A 20,945-nucleotide genomic window follows, 5' to 3' on the forward strand; every position below is an offset into this window, starting at 1 on the left:
ACGAAGGTCTGATATGCCATGGTGTTGACCTTTATATTCTGCATATTCCTGCGGAGGAAACCTTTTTGGTTGACCTATTCATGTGGGCATCCCAGGTATTTTGCTGAGGTGACAGATTCTAGAAGTGTCATATGCAGTTATATTGTGAGGGGATACGGATGGTTTCCTTCCTGAGATGTGGTAACTTAAAACTGACTTAATTTGACAGAGGTCAGTGACATGTATATTGCAGACACATCTGCAAAAAGACGCACTTGATATTTTGTGGGAGGTCATTAATGAATGCTAGGGGCTAGAACACAGAGTTATGGGCGGCGGTTACCACCAAAATTAGTAAATATACAATCCATTCATAAATAAGTACCGGCCTGGACGATATGTGCAGAGAAAAATACCCTCGATGTACCCCTAGCTCTGATATATCCTGGTAACACGCTCTCACACATACTATAACTATTACATCTATCTTCCGTATATATGGAAGGAAAGGAAAGGATAACACAAAATAAATTAATTAATACAGCCGGCATGAAATATCGCTATTTTAAGTGATGCCTCTAAAATACTTCCGTATTCCTAGCCTATCCTTATAGGGTTGTCTAGGAATATGGAACTTCCGTAATCCTAGAATTGGAGGCTAGGATTACGGTACCGTAATCGTAGCCACTGCCTTAAAACTAAAATCTAAAAGGTAGGTCAAACTGTTGTTGTGCATTGGTCAGATAACCAGTTTTTTTCAAAAACTTATCTATATAAATTTTACATATGTATATAGTATGTTTAGTCATATGGATATCAAAAATATTTGGCAAAACTTTCCAGGCATAGATGTATAGGTAATTGTTCAGGTATCACGATAGGTATTTTGGGAGAAAATGTTTAAATTTCCCTCACTTTCGCTGATAATGTCGCGAACTCATGTGAAAATCATCTCTGATTGCTGATTAGCGGTCTGTATTGAAAAAAAGTTTACCCATTTATTTTCAGATGTATATGTGGTTGGAATATCTAATTCAGAGAAGGGAAATGATCTTTTTTCAGCAGCCATGGCAGTAGATTTTTTAAAATCAAGTTTTTGTTTTGATGAGTCTTGATCATCTAACTGCTTTAATTAGCACTTCAAAATCCAAACGCCTGATGACGTTTCATCTCGGTAAGGACGTTCAGCACATTATTAAATTCTGCGTAAAATGTTACAATCAAAGATAGTTATGAACATCAAATAAACACACAGATTTAATAGTCCCAATAAACAGATATATAAACATAAATCGTTAAATGGCTTTTTACTGACTTAATCCAACTGGTATTGTTTCGGATAGTAAGATTTTGGATATCTTGTTCTTAATCAAGCAGGTATCTCAAAAAATATTTGACACAGAATTATGAAACATTACAGGAATAATACTTAGCATGTCAAGTTGTGGGTTTTTGTTAGAGATATTACGCAGTATAATACATATATAATCAGACTGGAGTTAGTAAAAAATTAGTCCAAATAATTTGACGTCAAAAGTGATTCTGAGATATTTTCGTGATAGGTCATAATCCCTCTCTTTACGTCAAAACCAATAACGACCTTTTCTGTGGTGAAATTAGATTTAGCTGAAAACACGATCAGGCAATATATTTACATGATATTATAGTAAAACAAAATAAAACTGAATCATTTTATGGTTTAAACATAACAGTAAAACACGTTAATAAAGCGTAAACACTATATGTTTCAGTTTGGCTACCATGCTGTATTTACATGTCCGCCATTACACTCAGTACACGCTGACAGTGCAGTTGGTCGTTATCGATCATGTGACATGAATCGGAGCCTGTAAAATTTGTGTAAACTTTAGGGTGTGTTGTTTAAAACAGTGACAAACTCGTGTTTTCCCGTTTATTCACATATAAACATCAATTGAATGGAAGGAAAAATTTGGATATTCTTTCCAGGTATCTTAAATTTTAGTTAAAATTTCTCTAATATTTTTGTCTTTTGATAGTTAGGATGTGATTCAAAAATCGCCGCCTCTCCGCCAAGAAATCGTCGCGGAAGGCTCAGCACATAAAAGGTACTTTCTGTGTTGTACATGGAGGAAAGATATTGACCTATGCAAAAATTATCGCAATATCGTGGCTCACGTACAGTTAGTTGGACTAGTCAAAAATATGCATAAAAGGGAATAAAATTTTGTGCTGTACTTTAACTTGCACTGAAAACACTGTGTTGTAGAACATGCACTTCTTTCCATAATACAGAATGTCAGGTTTCTGCCTTGCACCTTTACACTGGCACCTGGTCCTTTTTGGGCCGAAAAAATATCATTATATAGGTAAAAAAAGCAATTGGATCTGTGCGTTATTTCAGTGAACCTTCCATTTTGGTGTCCGAACCCGCCTGCTTAGCTCAGTAGGTAGAGCATTGGTCTACAGATTGCGGGGCCATGAGTTTGATCCTGGTGCGGAGTATGTTCTCTGTGACTATTTGATAAACAACATTGTGTCTGAAATCATTAGTCCTCCACCTCTGATTCATGTGGGGAAGTTGGCAGTTACTTACGGAGAACAAGTTTGTACTGGTACAGAATCCAGGAACACTGGATAGGTTAACTACCCGCCATTAAATGACTGAAATACTGTTGAAAAACCGCGTTAAACCCAAAAAAACAAACAAATTTTGTGTCTGCTCAGTATCTTCAAAACCCCTTGAAGGACCTCATCAAGAAGATGTGCAGAACTCATGAGTCAGCCATGTTGGCTCAAGGTCAAGGTCACAACTCAAGTCAAAGGTTTGAGCCTCCCACCCAATACCATCAACCCTTTCACTATCCATAACACCAGTGGGGGATATAGCTACATGTCTTTCAGACTGCCTTGTTTAATCTAAAATTTACAGACAGAGTGTTTGAATGATTTACCTTTGATTCATCACCCTACTGGTTTGTCTAACTTAATTTATATAGCAGGCTCCAAGAGGTTTAATATCAGCATAACAAGATACAATATTGTAAGTGTTTCACTCGTACCTTTTAATTTCTATCGCTCAATTGTATTGCTGGGAGTTGAAATGAAATGAAAGAAGTTGAAATCTGTGTTACTAATAATAATTCAAATTATATTAATATATTTCCTAGCAAGTGCAAAAAATGCAACTTAATTTGATTTTTACGAATATTGACATAAACAAAAAGGATAGTTATAAATCAGTTAATTAAGGGAAAAAAAGACATGTTACATACTGGTAAAATAAAAGGTATTTAGCAATTACTTTAAAACAAAATTACTAAATTCTCAAATATATATGAGCCGCACCATGAGAAAACCAACGTAGCGCATTTGTGACCATAGATCCAGACCAGCCTGCGCATCCGCGCAGTCTGGTCAGGATCCATGCTGTTCGCTTTCAAAGCCTTATAATTGCAGTGAGAGAAACCAGTAGTGAACAGCATGGAACCTGACCAGACTGTACGGATGCGCAGGCTGGTCTGGATCCAAGCTGGTTGTAAACGCACTATGTTGGCTTTCTCATGGTGCGGCTTAATTATGTAAAAATATAGGGACAATTATCAGTAAATTTTGAAATTAAGGGGCAGTTTTAAAGGCTTTGTAAACTGTTTTTGAAGAAAAAAACAAAACTGTTTTTGAAGAAAAAAACAAACATTTTATCCCTGATTTAATGAAACATTCTGCCAAATTGAATATACTCACATCGAGTATGGTTTTATTAGCAGTAATTAAATGACCAATTACTAGCTAGTTAACAAACATATAGAATAATCAAGCAACTAAGTCAGTGGACATGGATCAACAATGTGGAGCATTTTCAGACAAACAGTCGACACTAACAACAATATCGAAGAGTGGCATAAGAAGGATCAAGACTAGAGCTGGCAGGTCAGACCTTAGATACTTGTGCCCTTTCTTTGTGGCAAGTCAAAGAATGTAGATCTGCATATCTGACTGGTCTCAGACATGTCTTTACAGGGAATGATACAGACAGGTTCACTGAGGATTATTCGATGTTTGGGACAAATATGAAAACTACAACTTGACCACTACACAGCTTCTTTGGATGTGCAGCAAGATAGCCTAGGCAGGCTTTTGGACCTGACTTTTCAAACAATGCCATCAGTGATGAAGACTGAAATCAGAACAGTTGATATAGAATGATAATGTATAAAAATTTTGAATTGCACCTGTCAATTTTAAAATTACAGGTTCCATTATGAAATTATAAATTATAAAAATACTTTTCTGTAATGAATAATATGTTATAATAAACTGTTGATGGTATACATGTATTGTCCTTATAATATATTTTATCCTTTCATTCATACCCATTCCGTGCATGTTCTAATGTATTTTGTTTTGTCAAGTTGGAACGCAAAGTGGGAGCAATAGGCAACAAATACATATAAATAACCATCAGTGGACTGGTCTATACAAGTACATTTAAGCGGTCCAAGATATTTTATATCTAGATGGTATTAATTACATTTATAACCATAGGTAATTCATTCCTTGTGTTTACTGCTTTTTATATGACTAGGCAGTTCTATAAAGGACAGGCTTATAGGAATATTTGATTATTTATCACAGTCACTGTGACTGATTTTTTTGCACTATTTTTAGCTCGACTTTTCGAAGAAAAAGTCGGTTACTATCAAAGCTTTTGACTTGAAACTTAAAATACTTATTTACCATCACAGTCTACACCAGGAGACACAATCCCCATAACTCTGATTTGAATTTTGACAGAATTATGCCCCTTTTTAACTTAGAATTTTTTGTTAAAAGTCAAATATTTCTGTTACTATTAAAGCTTTTGACTTGAAACTCTAAATAGTTATTTACTATCAAAGTCTACACCAGGAGACGCAGTTCCCATAACTTTGATTATAATTTTGACAGAGTTATGTCCCTTTTTAACTTGGAAATTTTTTACTGGCAAAGCTCTAATTCAGAGTCAAGCACTGAGAAAAGTCGAGCACGCTGTCTTATGGACAGCTCTTGTTGTACATGTATCCAGTATAACATATACTATATTTTGTTGAAAAAAAAATCAGGAAATGCAATGTGGACCATTTTGAATGAGAATACAAAGTAGTGAACCAGAATATAATGAGCATCTTTCAGCGTGTTTTGTATGAATTTAGAGTTGCGCTACATGAAAAGATTGTATATAATACACTATAATGCTGCTTATCATTCAAAATAATAGAGCATTTAAATTTCCACTATGTTGAGAAAAACATATTTTTGATAGATTTACGTATACAGTCATGTACTGCAATTCTGATCTGTTTCTTTGATGTTTTACAGGTGTCTGAAAGTGAACCATTGTTTCTAAGGATATGAAGTACAATCACAGTGATAGATAGAAGAAAGAGTTATAGAGAAGACTAGGGAAGTGTCGTTATATATCTACTACAGCTGTATGGAAACTACACCAAACAAGACTATATCTAAACTTATTGTTGAATGGCCAGGCATATACCAATTTTAAAATGGCTTACTTTTGTCACTGTAGTATATTCAGGTACACTGACAGTGCTTTTTATGTCATCCAGCCCACCCTTGACCCCATGTTCCCAGATGGATGAAAGTCTCAAGGTAAACAAAGATGCCACTATCAAAGAAACTGTTAACATTCCAGAGAGCGTGCAAAATGGAGACAACAAAGAGTGGGGCCCCCACAAAATGACACTTATTGTCCCTTTCAGAGATAGATTAGAAGAATTACTAGAGTTTGCTCCACATATACAGGAATACCTCACCAGAAAGCATGTCAGACATGAAATCCTGGTTGTGAATCAAGTTGATTCTTTGAGGTAAGAGCAATATTTTCAACCAGATTAAAGTAGGGGAAATTATTAGCTTGATAACTGTGCCTTTTAAACTGGTATCAGAGTTGTTTTAAACTGGACAAAAGGCTTAAAATAAAATATTGTTTGTTTCTCAACCCATAACCAAAATATTTTTTTCACATATAAAAGCAATAATTTTTCAGGATTTTTACTTCTTTTTAAATTCCAAAAGAATCCTATCACTTCAGTTTTGTTCTGATCATAGAGATAACAGGAACAGGTATTTGTTTGATTGAAAAAGTGGAGTTATTATAAATATGCATTTCTAAAGTAAGACCATGGACCCCGATGGAAATCTGGGTCTCCGGACTTTATCGGGTTATCCTGTTAAGGCATATGTCATTGAACTTTGACTGTGATATCATAACAGAAATATATCTTTTGTATAACTAATATCAAGACAATTGATATGTCAATGTATGTTCCATGAAATATGATAGATATTGTAGCAAATAAAGGAAAATGATACTGTTATTGTTTTTCCAGGTTCAACCGTGGATCTCTTATTAACGTTGGTGTCTTAGAAAGCTCAAGTGACTGTGATTATATAGCTATGCACGATGTTGACCTGCTACCCCTCAATGACGCATTAGATTATTCCTACCCAGGAGATGGACCATTCCATATATCTGCTCCAGATTTACACCCCTTATATCACTATCATTCGTTTATTGGAGGCATAATTCTGCTGACTAAATTCCATTTCAAGATGGTAATATGTTATTGATAATGGCTCATTTTAGTATGTAAATTGAATGAATTTAAAATATTATTACAGATTTTTAGCTTCATTATTCAAAGAATATGTAGCTATTCTTACCACTGTGTCAGCATCATGTCACACCTTGATTAAGAAATAATATATCCCATTTAATGATTTGTCACTGAATAAAATCATTGTTTGGAATTCAGATGTGAAGTAATTATATCATGAGGGTGCAGTCTTTTTCTCTGAGTAAAATTCTGATCAGTAATTTTTAGCTTGACTATTCGAAGAATAAGTAGAGCTGTCCTACTCACCACGGCGTCGGCGTCGGTGTCGGCGTCAGCGTCGGTGTCGGTGTCGGTGTCGGCGTCGGCGTCACACTTTGGTTAAGTTTTTCGTACCAGTCCACATTTTGACAAAGTCTTTTGAGATAAAGCTTTGAAACTTTCAACACTTGTTTACCATCATCACGGCCAGTTATAGGCAAGAGCACATAACTCCATCAAGGATTTTGGCTGAATTATGGCCCCTTTTGACTTAGAAATCATGGTTAAGTTTTTCGTACCAGTTCATATTTTGACAAAGTCTTTAAAGATAAAGCTTTGAAACTTTCAACACTTGTTTACCATCACCATGTCCAGTTATAGGCAAGAGCACATAACTCCATCAAGGATTTTGGCTGAATTATGGCCCTTTTTGACTTAGAAATCTGGGTTAATATTTCGTACCAGTTCATATTTTGACAAAGTCTTTTGAGATAAAGCTTTGAAACTTTCAACACCTGTTTACCATCACCATGTCCAGTTATAGGCAAGAGTACATAACTCCATCAAGGATTTTGGCTGAATTATGGCCCCTTTTGACTTAGAAATCTTGGTTAAGTTTTTCATACCAGTTCATATTTTTTGTAAAGTGTTTGACATATGGCTTTGAAACTTTTATCACTTGTTTAGTGTAATAGTCTCTATCTGTAGGAAAGAGAACATAACTCTGTCATCTATTTTGGCTGAATTATGGTCCTTTTTGGACTTTGAAATTGGTTCTGTTTTCATACAAGTCCATGTTTTGTCAAAACTATTTGACATATGGCTTTTAAACTTCGAACACTTGTTTATCATTATGATTTCCATCTGTAGGCAAGAGTACATAACTATTTTGACTGAATTATGGCTCTTTTTGGACTTTGAAATTGGCTCATATATTGCGATTTAGTGCAAGACTTATCGAAATCAAAGTAATACAGGAACATTGTTTGTCTAATCTATTTATTTCTTTTGTCTGAATATCCGTGGAAATATTTTGACCCCATTCTTCAATCAATTCTTCGAATAGTCGAGCGCGCTGTCATCAGACAGCTCTTGTTAAAAATGGTTTGTCTTCTGAATTTAAAACAATCATTGTACATGTAAATGGATGTTTGTCATTCTCCCATACCGGATGTCTACCATTGCAGAAACTTTGGCAGAAATTTAGTCCCATTCTTCCAAAAAGAACATAATTTGACAATAATGACATTAACAAGAATTACAATAGTTATGTCTTCCACCACACAGGGGTGTGGAAGACATATTGATTTACTCCAGTCTTTGTGTCTGTCTGTCATAAAGCTTGTCTGCACTCTAAGTCGAACATTTCTCATCTGATTTTCACCAAACTTAAACAAAATGTGTTTGATCATAAGACCTTGGTCAAGTTCGATAACTAGTCAAATCGGTCCAGGCACCTTGAATTACCAAAAATCGGCCTTTTTACTCTTTTCCGCACTCTAAGTCAGACATTTCTCATCTGATCTTCACCAAACTTGAACAAAATATGTTTGACTGTAAGACCTCAGACGAGTTTGATAATGAGCCAAATCGGTATAGGCATTCTGGAGTTCTGGCCCTTGAATTGTAGTGAGTAAACAGTATATAAAGACTGACTTTCTATTTAGATGATTAGGCAGTTGTGGGAGAAATTCACTTTTCTCAAAAGCAGCTCTAGTTATTATCTATGATCCTAAGATTGCATAAATTCCGATTTCTATAAGTGTTGGAGTTGGAACATAAAGTATTTACATTAGGTCTTCATTTCCAAGTATTCACTGGAAAAGAGACACAATATCTTTAATTAGGCTATAGCCTTAATTAGATTCTTTTAGGTTAAAAAAATTCACAAGCTTTTAAATTTGAAGCATTTATTATTAGTGATTGGTTTAGAATTATAATGATAATTTATGTAAAAATCGTTGATACAGTATGTTTCAGTATGAATAATGAAATTATTCAGATACGTTTTTAAAAACCTCTACATCTTGGTGCAGATGTATATCTGTGTTTACCGTACTTTCTCTTGTTTAGAATATGTGTCAAGTGTTCACATGTTGAGATTTAATTTTAATGCAGTCTAAGACATAAAAAACTTATACAATGATGTATTGCATTCAGAAATTGTGGATTTTCATTAATACAGTCAATTGTAATAATAGAACATAAACTTCCTAAAACAGATCCACATTACATTGGAGATAGTTGCAGCCATTACAATAACAACATTTCTTTATTTTATGGAGCACTGGTGCTTTTTCAAGGGAGCTCTGCCTTTTAGGTAGCACCTCATTTCATATTAATTTATGTAAATTCAGTTTACTGTTGATTATTTTCAGGTAAATGGAATGTCTAACAGGTACTGGGGATGGGGCAGAGAAGATGATGAATTTTATGTCAGATTAAAAAAGGCAGGACTGCTGGTTAGTGAACATATTTTTGTATTTGATTGATTCTATTGAAGATAAAACTCATTGTAACAGTGAGGTTGTGTTTGAAAACAGTTCAAGGACTTCGGATCCAAGGTTAAAAACTGAGTTTGGATACCAGTCTAAAAAAACTTAATGATCTGATTGGTTGATTTTGAAGTGGATTTTGAAATTAACCAATGGGGAGACACCATTGTGAGACTGGTTTCTAAATTCATTTTTATAACTTCTGACTTTAGTACAAAATCAAGAATAGATAGTAGGCAGGTGCAATTCTTGAAAGCCTTTGATTATTTAAAGTTAGTCTCTGCACATAGTAACACATGCTGTGATTTATTTTTCACATATTGGATAAACAAGTATCAGCATTAATAAACACTGCATATCATGGTATAAAATGTTAAAAATTGATGTTTACAGGTTTCAGTTCAAGAATTGAGCTTCACTGGTAGGAAGTTACTAGTACACTCGCCAGAATTATTTAACTTTCATGTGTTTTTACATTACAATGCTATCTCACCTAAGAGACAGAAAACTCTAAAACATATTATTTGTTATTTTTGATGACATCACTGTCACAAGATGTCACTTTCATGATCTTGTATGAATTTCTGACAATGCATAGTTTGTGGTAAATTCACTTTATATCTTTTATGACTATGCTAGTTATGATTTTCCTGTAATTTCCAGAAAACAAAATGGATTGAGAAGGATGGTGAAAGTGTTCCAGAATATGAGGTACTATAAGGAAGACAATATGTTTTTTATTTGTTTAAATTTTGAAAAACTTCGTTTTTGAAATGAACAGAATCCGAAATTCTAAATTGTAAATAATTGATTAAAAGAAGAAAAAAGATCTTTATATTTGTGAATATTTCTACCTGGTAAAATTGATATTGATTTTGTTGGTGAGAATGTTGCATTACGTTAGTAGCTTTCGATAACCATACAGTATGCCATTTTGATGACACTAGCTTTTCAGTGGTTTTGTCCAACACCGGTACTTTACTTTTTGCAACAAAACATTTTATGTAACCATGTTTGTAGTGTGATGAGATGTTGGAATAAGGAATATGACATTGGACAATACTGGTTTTAATTACACTTGTTTTGTCGACGACTACCGATAAATCTACTGAAAAAATTCAATTTCATGCATTTGCATATTTTTTCAGGTTAGAAGACCAAAGAACATAACGACAGGTTTAGGAACATTTCACCACATCCATGACAGGAGGCAAAGACCAAGAGACAATAAAAGATACTTTGACCAGAAAGAGGTATCCAGTAAAAGATATTTTCATGTTTTACCTAACTGAAAACAAATGTTGAAATAGACTGATCTTCACAAATGAGCCACACCATGAGAAAACCAACATAGTGGCTTTGCGACCAGCATGGATCCAGACCAGCCTGTGCATCCGCGCAGTCTGGTCAGGATCCATGCTGTTCGCTAATGGTTTCTCTAGTTGCAATGGGCTTTGAAAGTGAACAGCATGGATCCGGACCAGACTGCGCGGATGCGCAGGCTAGTCTGGATCCATGCTGGTCGCAAAGCCACTTTGTTGGTTTTCTCATGGCGCGGCTCAAATACTCTTCATACAGTTCTGGTATATTACAATTTATGCAGCCACCAACTTACAACACAAATCTTGTTAAACGTTTTCAATGTTCAATATGAGTATTGACCGGGCTGGCGGTCAATACTGGTTAAAACCGGTCAATATTGGTCAATTCAACTGGTCAATACTGGTCGATTCAATACTTTGGTCAATGTTGGGTGGTCAAGACTGGTTTATTCAACACTTTTACATAATGCACATTCACAGATTAGATCAAGCTGTAACAGTAATGTAAAAATTATAAAGCAGCCTGAATAATATTATTTTTTTTTTCTTTAAAAGTACAATGGATTAGTGGTCAATACTGGTCGATTCAGTTTTGGTCCTTGGCAATGTGTCCTGGTCAGGCTCAGTTCTGGACAATATACTTAGACTGGTCAGTGGTCAATACTAGTTTATTAAATGCTTTTATAACCTTAAAGTATAGCCTTTATTTTGAATTAATTAAAAAAAAATATTACTATAAATTACACTCACTGAAATGGCAGTACTGGTCAATTCAAATTTTGGTCCTACACAGTATCCCTGATCAACACATATATTGGTCAATACTGGTCATTTGAATACATAATTATGTACTTTGATTACATAACTAATTTTTTTTAGATAACGTTACCATGTTCAAGCACCTCATTAATACAGTTGGATTATTGATCATGACAGCTAATTAGTGACTGGATAGACAGGCCTGAAACATATAATCTGTTGCATATTGAAAGACATGGTGTCAATTAGGCAGTGTGACACTTGCTATCAAAACGTGCTCGCCCATATGGGAATACCCGGTGGCGAGGATAAACAAACGGAAACACACACACGCTATCAAAACACAATTAAACCACTTCAATGAAAGGGTCTAGTTGTAGGCAGCAATTTTTCGTTGAATTAAATACCAGTAAAAATAATTAGATTTATCACTTGTGAATCGAACACTTAACTGCTACAATTTATGAAATACTTTCTACAAATGAAGTTCAGTTAAATAAGCAGTCTAATGACCAGTATCAACCAGTGCTGAAAAATTGACCGTTTCTGACTAATTTGAGAGTATTAATTTGGTTGCTTGAACTAAATATAATGCATGCAAACACCTTCATCAAGCCCCAAATGCTCTTAACAGTCATTATTTAAATTGTTCATAAAGTCTGCAAAATATCTTAACAGTCAGTATTGACCAGTCGACCAGTATTGACCGGTATTGACCACTTCAGGGAGTATTGACTGGGGCGGTTTTAACCGGTTAAAACCGCTGGTTAAAACCGGGGGCGGTTTTAACCGCCCAACATTGAACGTTTTCTGATGTGTTTAAACAGTTTTGTGATTTTTGCCACTTTATTCTAGCAGAGAATTGTCACAGTGGTTGGATAGTGTGAATAGTTGAAATGAACTGTTTTTTTTGTCACAGCAATTGCTTCAAGTCCAAAGGGGGTCCTATACTCCCGTAAAGAACATGTCATCCAGCTGACCTTTAAAAGATCTGTGTCCATGGGTATAAAACTGAGTTTGGAGACAAGCCTAAAATCTGCAGTTCCTGATTGGTTGACCCTTGGCTCAGTAAATTGACCAATGACAAAACTACTTTCTAAAACTGGTCTACATACTTTGTTGTATAATACTGGGATACTGACAAAATGCCTGTCATTGAAAGAAGTCTTTGTAGGATCAATTTGGACACACATTATCAGTGCAGTTGTAGTTTCTCCTTTACAGCTTTTGTATTTCTTCTTATTAAAATGATTTCTTGTTTAGGAAACTGTATGATTAAAGAAAAGACCTATCTTGAGATACAGTAAAACAATACGCACATGAGCATTGATGGCTTTAGCACAGGCTTTCTCAAGGAAGTCATGAGGCCCTGAGTGTTTGGATTGCTCAGAACCCTGGAGCATTTTGCTAATCCTGTTGTGACCATCAGCAATCAGTTTTTCACTGTGTACATAAAACTGAAATTGTTATTGTTCATCATAAATTATTTACTGGAATTCAGTTAATATGTAGGTGAAATTTCAAGCAAAATGGAAGTACACATTTCAAGTTATGATGTGTTCTTTAGGTAACTTACTGTGAAATCATTTTTATTCGCTTAGGAAGAATTTTCGCGTATTTCGCGCTAGGACTGATGCGCGAATTTAAGACCGCGCTAATATTATTTCTTAATTTTAATTTTTCATTTCTAAAACTGAAAATGCGCGAATTAAAGCCCGTGCGAAACAGTCCTATTTCACGTTTGCGCGAAATTTCATGCCAGCGAATTTAAATGATTTCACAGTATATATTAATAATATTATAAGCAGAGTGTTTTTTTCTTCTCCAGAAAACCAGTAAATTGGATAGAGAGACAGGACTGAACAATGTGAAGTATGAAGTACTGAGTAGGCATAAATTGACAGTGAATGGTACTGGTTTTACCATGTTAGAGGTGAAACTGAAGTGTGATTATGAGAAAACACCATGGTGCTTGAAAGAGGCAGATCACCATCTTATAAAGAAATATGTAACTCCTATACCTCCGAGATGACCAAGAAAAGAATGAAGTTACTGTACACGAGTCATCATATAAGACATGGCCATTTGATTAAACTGATTGTAATTCTGATTATATAGGAGTTCTTACATTATATATATCTTATTATAGGAAAGATGTATTTTCAGTGGTAGTTTGGAATAACTAAAAGTTCAGTATTAACCAGTTTTACTTATAAAACAGTAATTATAATGTAAAAAATGAAAAGTCCAATGAAATTGTTGTTAGTTCCTTTAAATTTTTTTATTTAACTACTTTGGACCATTATATTTCCTGTTTAGCAGACAGTTATACAGTGTGTTAGTGTAGGAAAGGTATGAAACGAATGTATTTATTTATGATATTGTAGGATTGAATTAATTTTTGTTTATTCAGTTATAACATTTATTGCAATGTCATATTTTTACCTCGTCTGAACTATGTTATAACACTTGTTATAACACTTTGTAAACTAGTTTTTTTTTCATTTTTAACATTTTTCTATTTAAATTTGTTTAAGAAAATGTTTTTCAGCCTTACATGTGTTGCAATTTGATACTTAATATAGGCTTGATTTTAAAATACTTTCGCAGCAATGTTCCTTGGAAGACCCTCTTCTGAATTGCTTAAAATCAGTTTGTTTCATTAAGTATATGGCAACTATATGGAAAACTTTGAAAATCTCCTATCAAACTGCTAGTCCGTAAAAGCAATGCTTGTATAGTGATCCTTTGCCATGATCCTTTGCCAAATTCCTTCAAGCAGTATTGATGTGTTAAAAACATGACAGCCTTTGGGAGATGCTAATTAATCCCTTACTTGTTGGAAACCAGTTTTTAGGACTAGTATTTCGCTTTTCTGTCCATCTGTCATTCTGTCTGTCCATCTGTCTGTGTGTTCGCAATTTTGTGTCTGGTCAATAACTCGGTCATTCATCAAAGAATTTTAACGTTACTTTGCACAAATGTTCCTCATTATGAGATAACATGTCAAGCGCAACTCCTGGTCACACTTGGAGGTCAAAAGGTCATTTTTTATGTCCAGTCTATAACTTGACAGTCCATGAAGGGATTTCAATATTACATGGCACAAATGTATCCCATAATCAAACAGTGTGTCATGTGAAACACTCAGAACCCTAGCTTAAAGGTCAAGGTCAGCTTTAAGGTCAAAGATCAAGAGGACTTTTTTTCCTGTTTTGTATGTAACAACAATTCATAAAAGAGTTTTGATATTACTTGGCACAAATGTACCCCATGGCATGCAGAACACCCAGACCCCAGTCTGAGAGGACAAGGTCAAACTTTGAGGTCTAAGATCAAGAGGACTTTTTTCCTGTCTGAGATGTAACTCAAAAATCCAAAAAGGGATTTTGATATTACTTGGCACAAATGTTCTCCATCATAAAATGATTTGTCACATGCAACACCCAGACCCCTATCTCAAAGGTCAAGGTCACATTTGAAGTTCAAACGTTAAGTTCGTTCCTGTCCAGTCTGTAACATATTTTGATATAAGCTCATGTGTCATATGGACACAATTAAAAAATTGTTGATGTATTTTCTTCAGAATTACTTCCCATTAATATGAGGATTTCTTTTATTTTTAGCTCACCTGAGTACAAAGTGCTCATGGTGAGCTATTGTGATCATGCCGTGTCCATCGTTCGTGGTGTGTGCATCCGTGAGTGCGTCAAGTCGTCCGTCCGTCGTCAACATTTGTGTTTAAACGACATCTCCTCCGAAACCAATGATTGGATTTTGATGAAACTTGGCCATGATGTTCCTTGGGTGGTCCTCTACCAGGTAAAGTTGTTAAACGGTTCAGCTTGGTTGCACATAGGGGTTGCCAGAGCTAAAAATAGAAAAAAACTTCAAACGACATCTCCTAAACCGATTGACTGATTTTGAAATAATTTCACACAAATGGTCCTTATGTCACCATCTTCCAAGATTGTTCAAATTATACCGATTCGTCAGAAAAAAAGGCCGCTAGAGGGCGTGGTCACTTTTCACTATAATTGAAACTTTAAAAATCTTGTATGAAACTGCTTGCCCAATTTTTGAATAATTTTACACAAATGGTCCTTGTGTGACCCTCTACCAGGATTGTTCAAATTATTCTGATTCGTCAAAAAACATGGCCGCCAGAGGGCATGGTCACTTTTCCCTCTAAGTATATAGTGAAAACTTCTTCTTGTATGTAACTGCTAGCCCGATTTTAGAATAATTTTACATAAATGGTCCTTGTGTGACCTTCTACCAAGATTATTTAAATTATTTTGATTCGTCAAAAAACATGGCCGCCAGAGGGTGTGGTCATTTTACCCTATATGTATATAGTGGAAACTTTAAAAATCTTCTTGATTGAAACTGCATGCCCGATTTTAAAATAATTGTACACAAATGGTTCTTGTGTGACTCTGTACCAAGATTGTTAAAATTATTCCGATTCGTCAAAAAACATGGTTGCCAGGGAGCATGGTCACTTTTCTTCTCTGAATCAATAATAGCTAGAGCCTTGATATTTGGTGATATCAGATTTGTAATGTCTACTATAATTGCTCAAATTATTGCCCTAGGTTCAAAAGTGTGTGTGACATGTATATAATATAGGCTAACATAGAAGAAACCTAACTCTGTACTTACACAAACACACTTGAAGCCTTGTACACAGGTGAGCGTTTTAGGGTCAGTGACCGTCTTGTTCTCATATTTTTCCACAATTTCAAAATGAAATGTTATCAAAAATGAACTTTTCATCTTCATAGCTATTATAAGCAATCAGTGACTGCAGCTAACTTTGTGTTATAGCATAATAGTATATACAGTACAGTACTGTTCAGATATTAGATTATTATGTTATACTGCAGTAGACAAAATTAGTTGCCTTCCAGTAGGGTCTTTTTGTAGCATGGCAATACTTCATTCACTTGTTTATTAGGAAAACTGTAAAAATCTTCTTTTATAAAACTGCTGACTCAGTTTGATGTAAAACTGCTGACTCAGTTTGAAAATAATTTGACCCCTCCCCACCCCCTCTAAATTCTTTTGAATAATTCTGTTTTGTTTAAAAGGGACTATTTAGAAAATTTTGAAAATCTTTTCTGCTGACACTGCTGGCCAGATCCTAAATTTTTTTACAGCATTGTTCCTTTTTCATAAATTATTCAATCCTACTGTGAATGTCTGGTGAGCTATCTAGGGCCATCATGGCCATTATCTAGGGCCATCATGGCCATATTATTTTGCGCTGCATTTTGCATTATTATGTTATTGATCATATGAGGTTTAATGCCCCTTTTCTTACTGAAGTGCTCAAGCTACCTCACTATGTATAGTGTACTCAGAAGTAAATAACTTACATCTAGAAACTTTACCTACAGGTGATGAGGAGAGACTATAATTATGTAATGAAAACATTTGACTTTGTACTGGATTAAGATTGTTTTGCACCTATGGTAAACTGGAAGTAATAGCGTAATATGATTTATCTGGGTAAAGAAGAACAAAGCCATGACTTGGCAATAAAAAAGATTTTTTTTTATGATTTAATGGCAACCTGCAAATGAAGATAAAATAACAATGTAACTTTCTTTCTAAAGATAGAATATAATATCAAAATTGTTAGTACATTAAATACCAGTAAATCTAAAGAATGTCTTAAAATCAGTTTGAAATGTTCAGATGTATTTAATTATGTCCAGATATCTCCAGTACAAGCACACAGACCTTGTACATTTTTTCATGCCATATGTTTGTTTATATGGCTGTGAGAACTACATTAAAATCTACATTGTAAAAAAAAAACATTTTCAGAAATGTCACCAAAACTGTGATTTTCCCATATTCTCTCATTATGAAAACCAGTGTGAGTTTCAAACTTGAGATCAGTTTACCAGAAATACAAATAGATGATTTTGATATTTATGGAATACCCTATATATATGAAATATTTTTTAGAGCTAAAAGGCTTATGCTGTGCTTTTCAGTTTTGATAAACATTACTGAAGTAGACAATCATGATTAAGAACAGCTTTAAGTAACTGTCTCAAAAGTTTCGTGAATTCAAGGTTATAAAATGAGCCGCACCATGAGAAAGCCAATATATTGGCTTTGCGACAGTCTGGTCAGGATCCATGCTGTTCGCTTTCAAAGCCTATTGCAATACAAGAAACCATTAGCGAACAGCATGGATCCTGACCAGACTGCCCAGATGCGCAGGCTGGTCTAGATCCATGCTGGTTGCAAAGGCACTATGTTGGTTTTCTCATGGCGCGGCTGAAATAAATTTAGAGACAAGTCTCAAATCTCCAGCGCCTGATTAATTTTAAGCTTCTTTATTTGGTTAGGAAAGCTTTACTTTTAATACTGCACAATTGAGACTGAACAGTTAGAGCTACTAAGGGAGGTAATCAAAGACAACAGATTCAGTAAAACCTTCTGCCTTTGTGATCTGTGTAGATCATGATCTGCACTGTTTGCCATTCAGTCAGTATTATTTGGTAAGCACCCCTTTTAACAGTTAATGGTACTGTCAAAATTGAAAGATGGACAAGTTCATTATAGATATTTAGCAGGTTAAATGTCAACAGGGAGTGATTAAATATGCTAAATCCAGGTTAAAGTTTGCTTTGTAGCTTACAGGTGGTGGTCTACTTTTTAGCTCACCTGTCACATAGTGACAAGGTGAGCTTTTGTGATCGCGCAGCGTCCGTGGTCCGTCGTCTGTCCGTGCGTGCGTAAACTTTTGCTTGTGACCACTCTAGAGGTCACATTTTTTGTGGGATCTTTATGAAAGTTGGTCAGAATGGTCATCTTGATGATATCTAGGTCAAGTTCGAAACTGGGTCACGTGCCTTCAAAAACTAGGTCAGTAGGTCTAAAAATGGAAAAACCTTGTGACCTCTCTAGAGGCCATATATTTCACAAGATCTTCATGAAAATTGGTCAGAATGTTCACCTTGATGATATCTAGGTCAAGTTCGAAACTGGGTCACGTGCCATCAAAAACTAGGTCAGTAGGTCTAAAAATAGAAAAACCTTGTGACCTCTCTAGAGGCCATATATTTCACAAGATCTTCATGAAAGTTGGTCAGAATGTTCATCTTGATGATATATAGGTCAAGTTCGAAACTGGGTCACGTGCAGTCAAAAACTAGGTCAGTAGGTCTAAAAATAGAAAAACCTTGTGACCTCTCTAGAGGCCATATATTTCATAAGATCTTCATGAAAATTGGTCAGAACTTTCATCTTGATGATATCTAGGTCAGTTTCGAAACTGGGTCACGTGCTGCCAAAAACTAGGTCAGTAGGTCAAATAATAGAAAAACCTTGTGACCTCTCTAAAGGCCATATTTTTCATGGGATCTGTATGAAAGTTGGTCTGAATGTTCAGCTTGATGATATCTAGGTCAAGTTCGAAACTGGGTCACGTGCGGTCAAAAACTAGGTCAGTAGGTCTAAAAATAGAAAAACCTTGTGACCTCTGTAGAGGCCATACCTATGAATGGATCTTCATAAAAATTGGTCAGAATGTTCATCTTGAAGATATCTAGGTCAAGTTCGAAAGTGGGTCACGTGTCTTCAAAAAGTAGGTCAGTAGGTCAAATAATGAAAAAACCTTGAGACCTCTCTAGAGGTCATACTTTCCATGGGATCTGTATGAAAGTTGGTCTGAATGTTTATCTTGATGATATATAGGTCAAGTTTGAAACTGGGTCAACTGCGATTAAAAACTAGGTCAGTAGGTCTTAAAATAGAAAAACTTTGTGACCTCTCTAGAGGCCATAGCCTTGAATGGATCTTCATGAAAATTGGTCAGAATGTTCACCTTGATGACATCTAGGTCAACTTTGAAACTGGGTCACGTGCCATCAAAAACTAAGTCAGTAGGTGAAATAATAAAAAAACCTTGTGACCTCTCTAGAGGCCATACTTTTCATGGGATCTGTATGAAAGTTGGTCTGAATGTTCATCTTTATGATATCTAGTTCAAGTTTGAAACTGGGTCAACTGCATTCAAAAACTAGGTCAGTAGGTCAAATAATAAAAATTTTTTTGACCTCTCTAGAGGCCATATTTTTCAATGGATCTTCATGAAAATTGGTCAGAATTTTTATCTTGATGATATCTAGGTCAAGTTCAGAACTAGGTCACATGAGCTCAAAAACTAGGTCACTATGTCAAATAATAGAAAAAACGACGTCAAACCCAAAACTGGGTCATGTGGGAACAGGTGAGCGATTCAGGACCATCATGGTCCTCTTGTTATCATAAAGTCCATAGATGTCTTTTTTGTTTTATTATATTAATGTTTTATCACATTTTAACATTTAATTTCTTTTTGATGTTTTTTATTAGTTCTTTTTTATTATACTGAATGATTATTATTCTGTTCCATTTTTTTTTATTTACTCTGCATATACAAGTAGTAAGTGTATTTTATTTTATTTTTACTGCATTGAATTCAGTCATTTAAATCAAATGTGTATGAAAAGGTTTTGAATATTTTTTTTATTTCTGTCTGTGTCTAAACTAGATAGGACTATTAAGTCCTTGTATAATGATAATTGAAAATCATTTTGCTGTTCTTTGCTGCCGACAAAGAGACCTTGGCTTAACATTGTGGCATAACCCTGAAAGCAGTCAACTTGTTTTTCATTCAGTACAGTAACTTTTAATTCACTGAGGGGAAATAAAGATTACTAGATCCAATGAAAGATGGCAGCCAATGAGATTAATTGGGAAGTACAAACATTGACTCAGTTTAAAGTATATCTCCCTTTATGATTTGTAATTTTACATATTTTTGATCATTATTACAATGATAATTATATTGTAAAGGAAGTGATGAGCCAAAGAACTAGTAACTTTTTTATTCATTGTAGAATTATTTCCATGTTTGTTTTAGTATCTTTTAACTTTTTTTCTCTAAACAAGTGTTCTGCTACTGAAACTTTGCAAAAAAGGCTTACAGTGGTGGTATGACTCATATTTAGTGATAGCTCTAAGTTATACTGCAGTATGTGCCATACAATTTATTCTTACATGTACTTGAAAATCATTCTTTTTTGCTAAAAGTGTATCCTCATGTTATTTATATTAATTTGAATTTTATTGAAATTGAATAAAAGTATTTATTGAAATTGTTTCTTTGAATCGTTAGCTCAACTATATGAAGTACCTGTATATGGAGAGCTGTCCTACTCATCCCGGTGTCAGCATCAGTGTCCTCACCTTGGTTAAAGTTTTACGCACTTCCACTTTGTCTCTGTTATTACTTGATGGATTTGCTTTAAACTTAAAATAGTTTCTCCTCATCATCACCCACATCATATGACACAAGGGCCGTAACTCTTGCACCAATATTTTGCGAATGTTCCCCACTTTTTACTTAGAATTGCAAGTTAAAGTTTTGGTGCACTTTCATTCTGTCTCTGTAGTTAATAAATGAATTTGGTTCAAGCTTAGAATAGTTGTTCCTCATCATAAACCACATCAAATGACACAAGGTCCAT

General features: G+C 34.8%; 2 protein-coding genes across 2 annotated transcripts in view; one reads left to right on the forward strand and one right to left on the reverse strand.

Annotated features, from left to right (window-relative positions):
• LOC123547739 (uncharacterized) overlaps positions 1-1,099 on the reverse strand; it is a 20,161-nt gene extending 19,062 nt beyond the window's left edge. Inside the window, exon 1 of the mRNA XM_045334996.2 lies at positions 974-1,099. Coding sequence (XP_045190931.2) covers positions 974-1,048 — 75 coding nt within the window. The 5' untranslated portion in view covers positions 1,049-1,099. The remainder of the gene's footprint in view (positions 1-973) is intronic.
• On the forward strand, positions 1,093-20,384 carry LOC128559400 (beta-1,4-galactosyltransferase 7-like). Its single transcript, XM_053550823.1, has 7 exons — positions 1,093-1,153; positions 5,317-5,825; positions 6,348-6,573; positions 9,212-9,295; positions 9,992-10,039; positions 10,477-10,581; positions 13,238-20,384. Exons 2-7 carry the CDS (start codon positions 5,476-5,478, stop codon positions 13,439-13,441), a joined length of 1,017 nt encoding a protein of 338 aa, XP_053406798.1. The 5' UTR covers positions 1,093-1,153; positions 5,317-5,475; the 3' UTR covers positions 13,442-20,384.
• The last annotated feature ends 561 nt before the right edge of the window (positions 20,385-20,945 follow it).

This window comes from Mercenaria mercenaria, chromosome 9 (genome assembly GCF_021730395.1).
Source record: "Mercenaria mercenaria strain notata chromosome 9, MADL_Memer_1, whole genome shotgun sequence".
In the NCBI taxonomy this organism is placed as follows: domain Eukaryota; kingdom Metazoa; phylum Mollusca; class Bivalvia; order Venerida; family Veneridae; genus Mercenaria; species Mercenaria mercenaria.

What these genes read in the sequence shown, in the direction of transcription:
- LOC128559400 (XM_053550823.1), top strand. Translation starts at nt 5,476, where the DNA reads ATGGCCAGGCATATACCAATTTTAAAATGGCTTACTTTTGTCACTGTA. An exon ending in TAAAAAAGGCAGGACTGCTG is followed by an intron (nt 9,296 to 9,991) that starts GTTAGTGAACAT and finishes TGTAATTTCCAG; the next exon opens with AAAACAAAATGGATTGAGAA. An exon ending in AAAGTGTTCCAGAATATGAG is followed by an intron (nt 10,040 to 10,476) that starts GTACTATAAGGA and finishes ATATTTTTTCAG; the next exon opens with GTTAGAAGACCAAAGAACAT.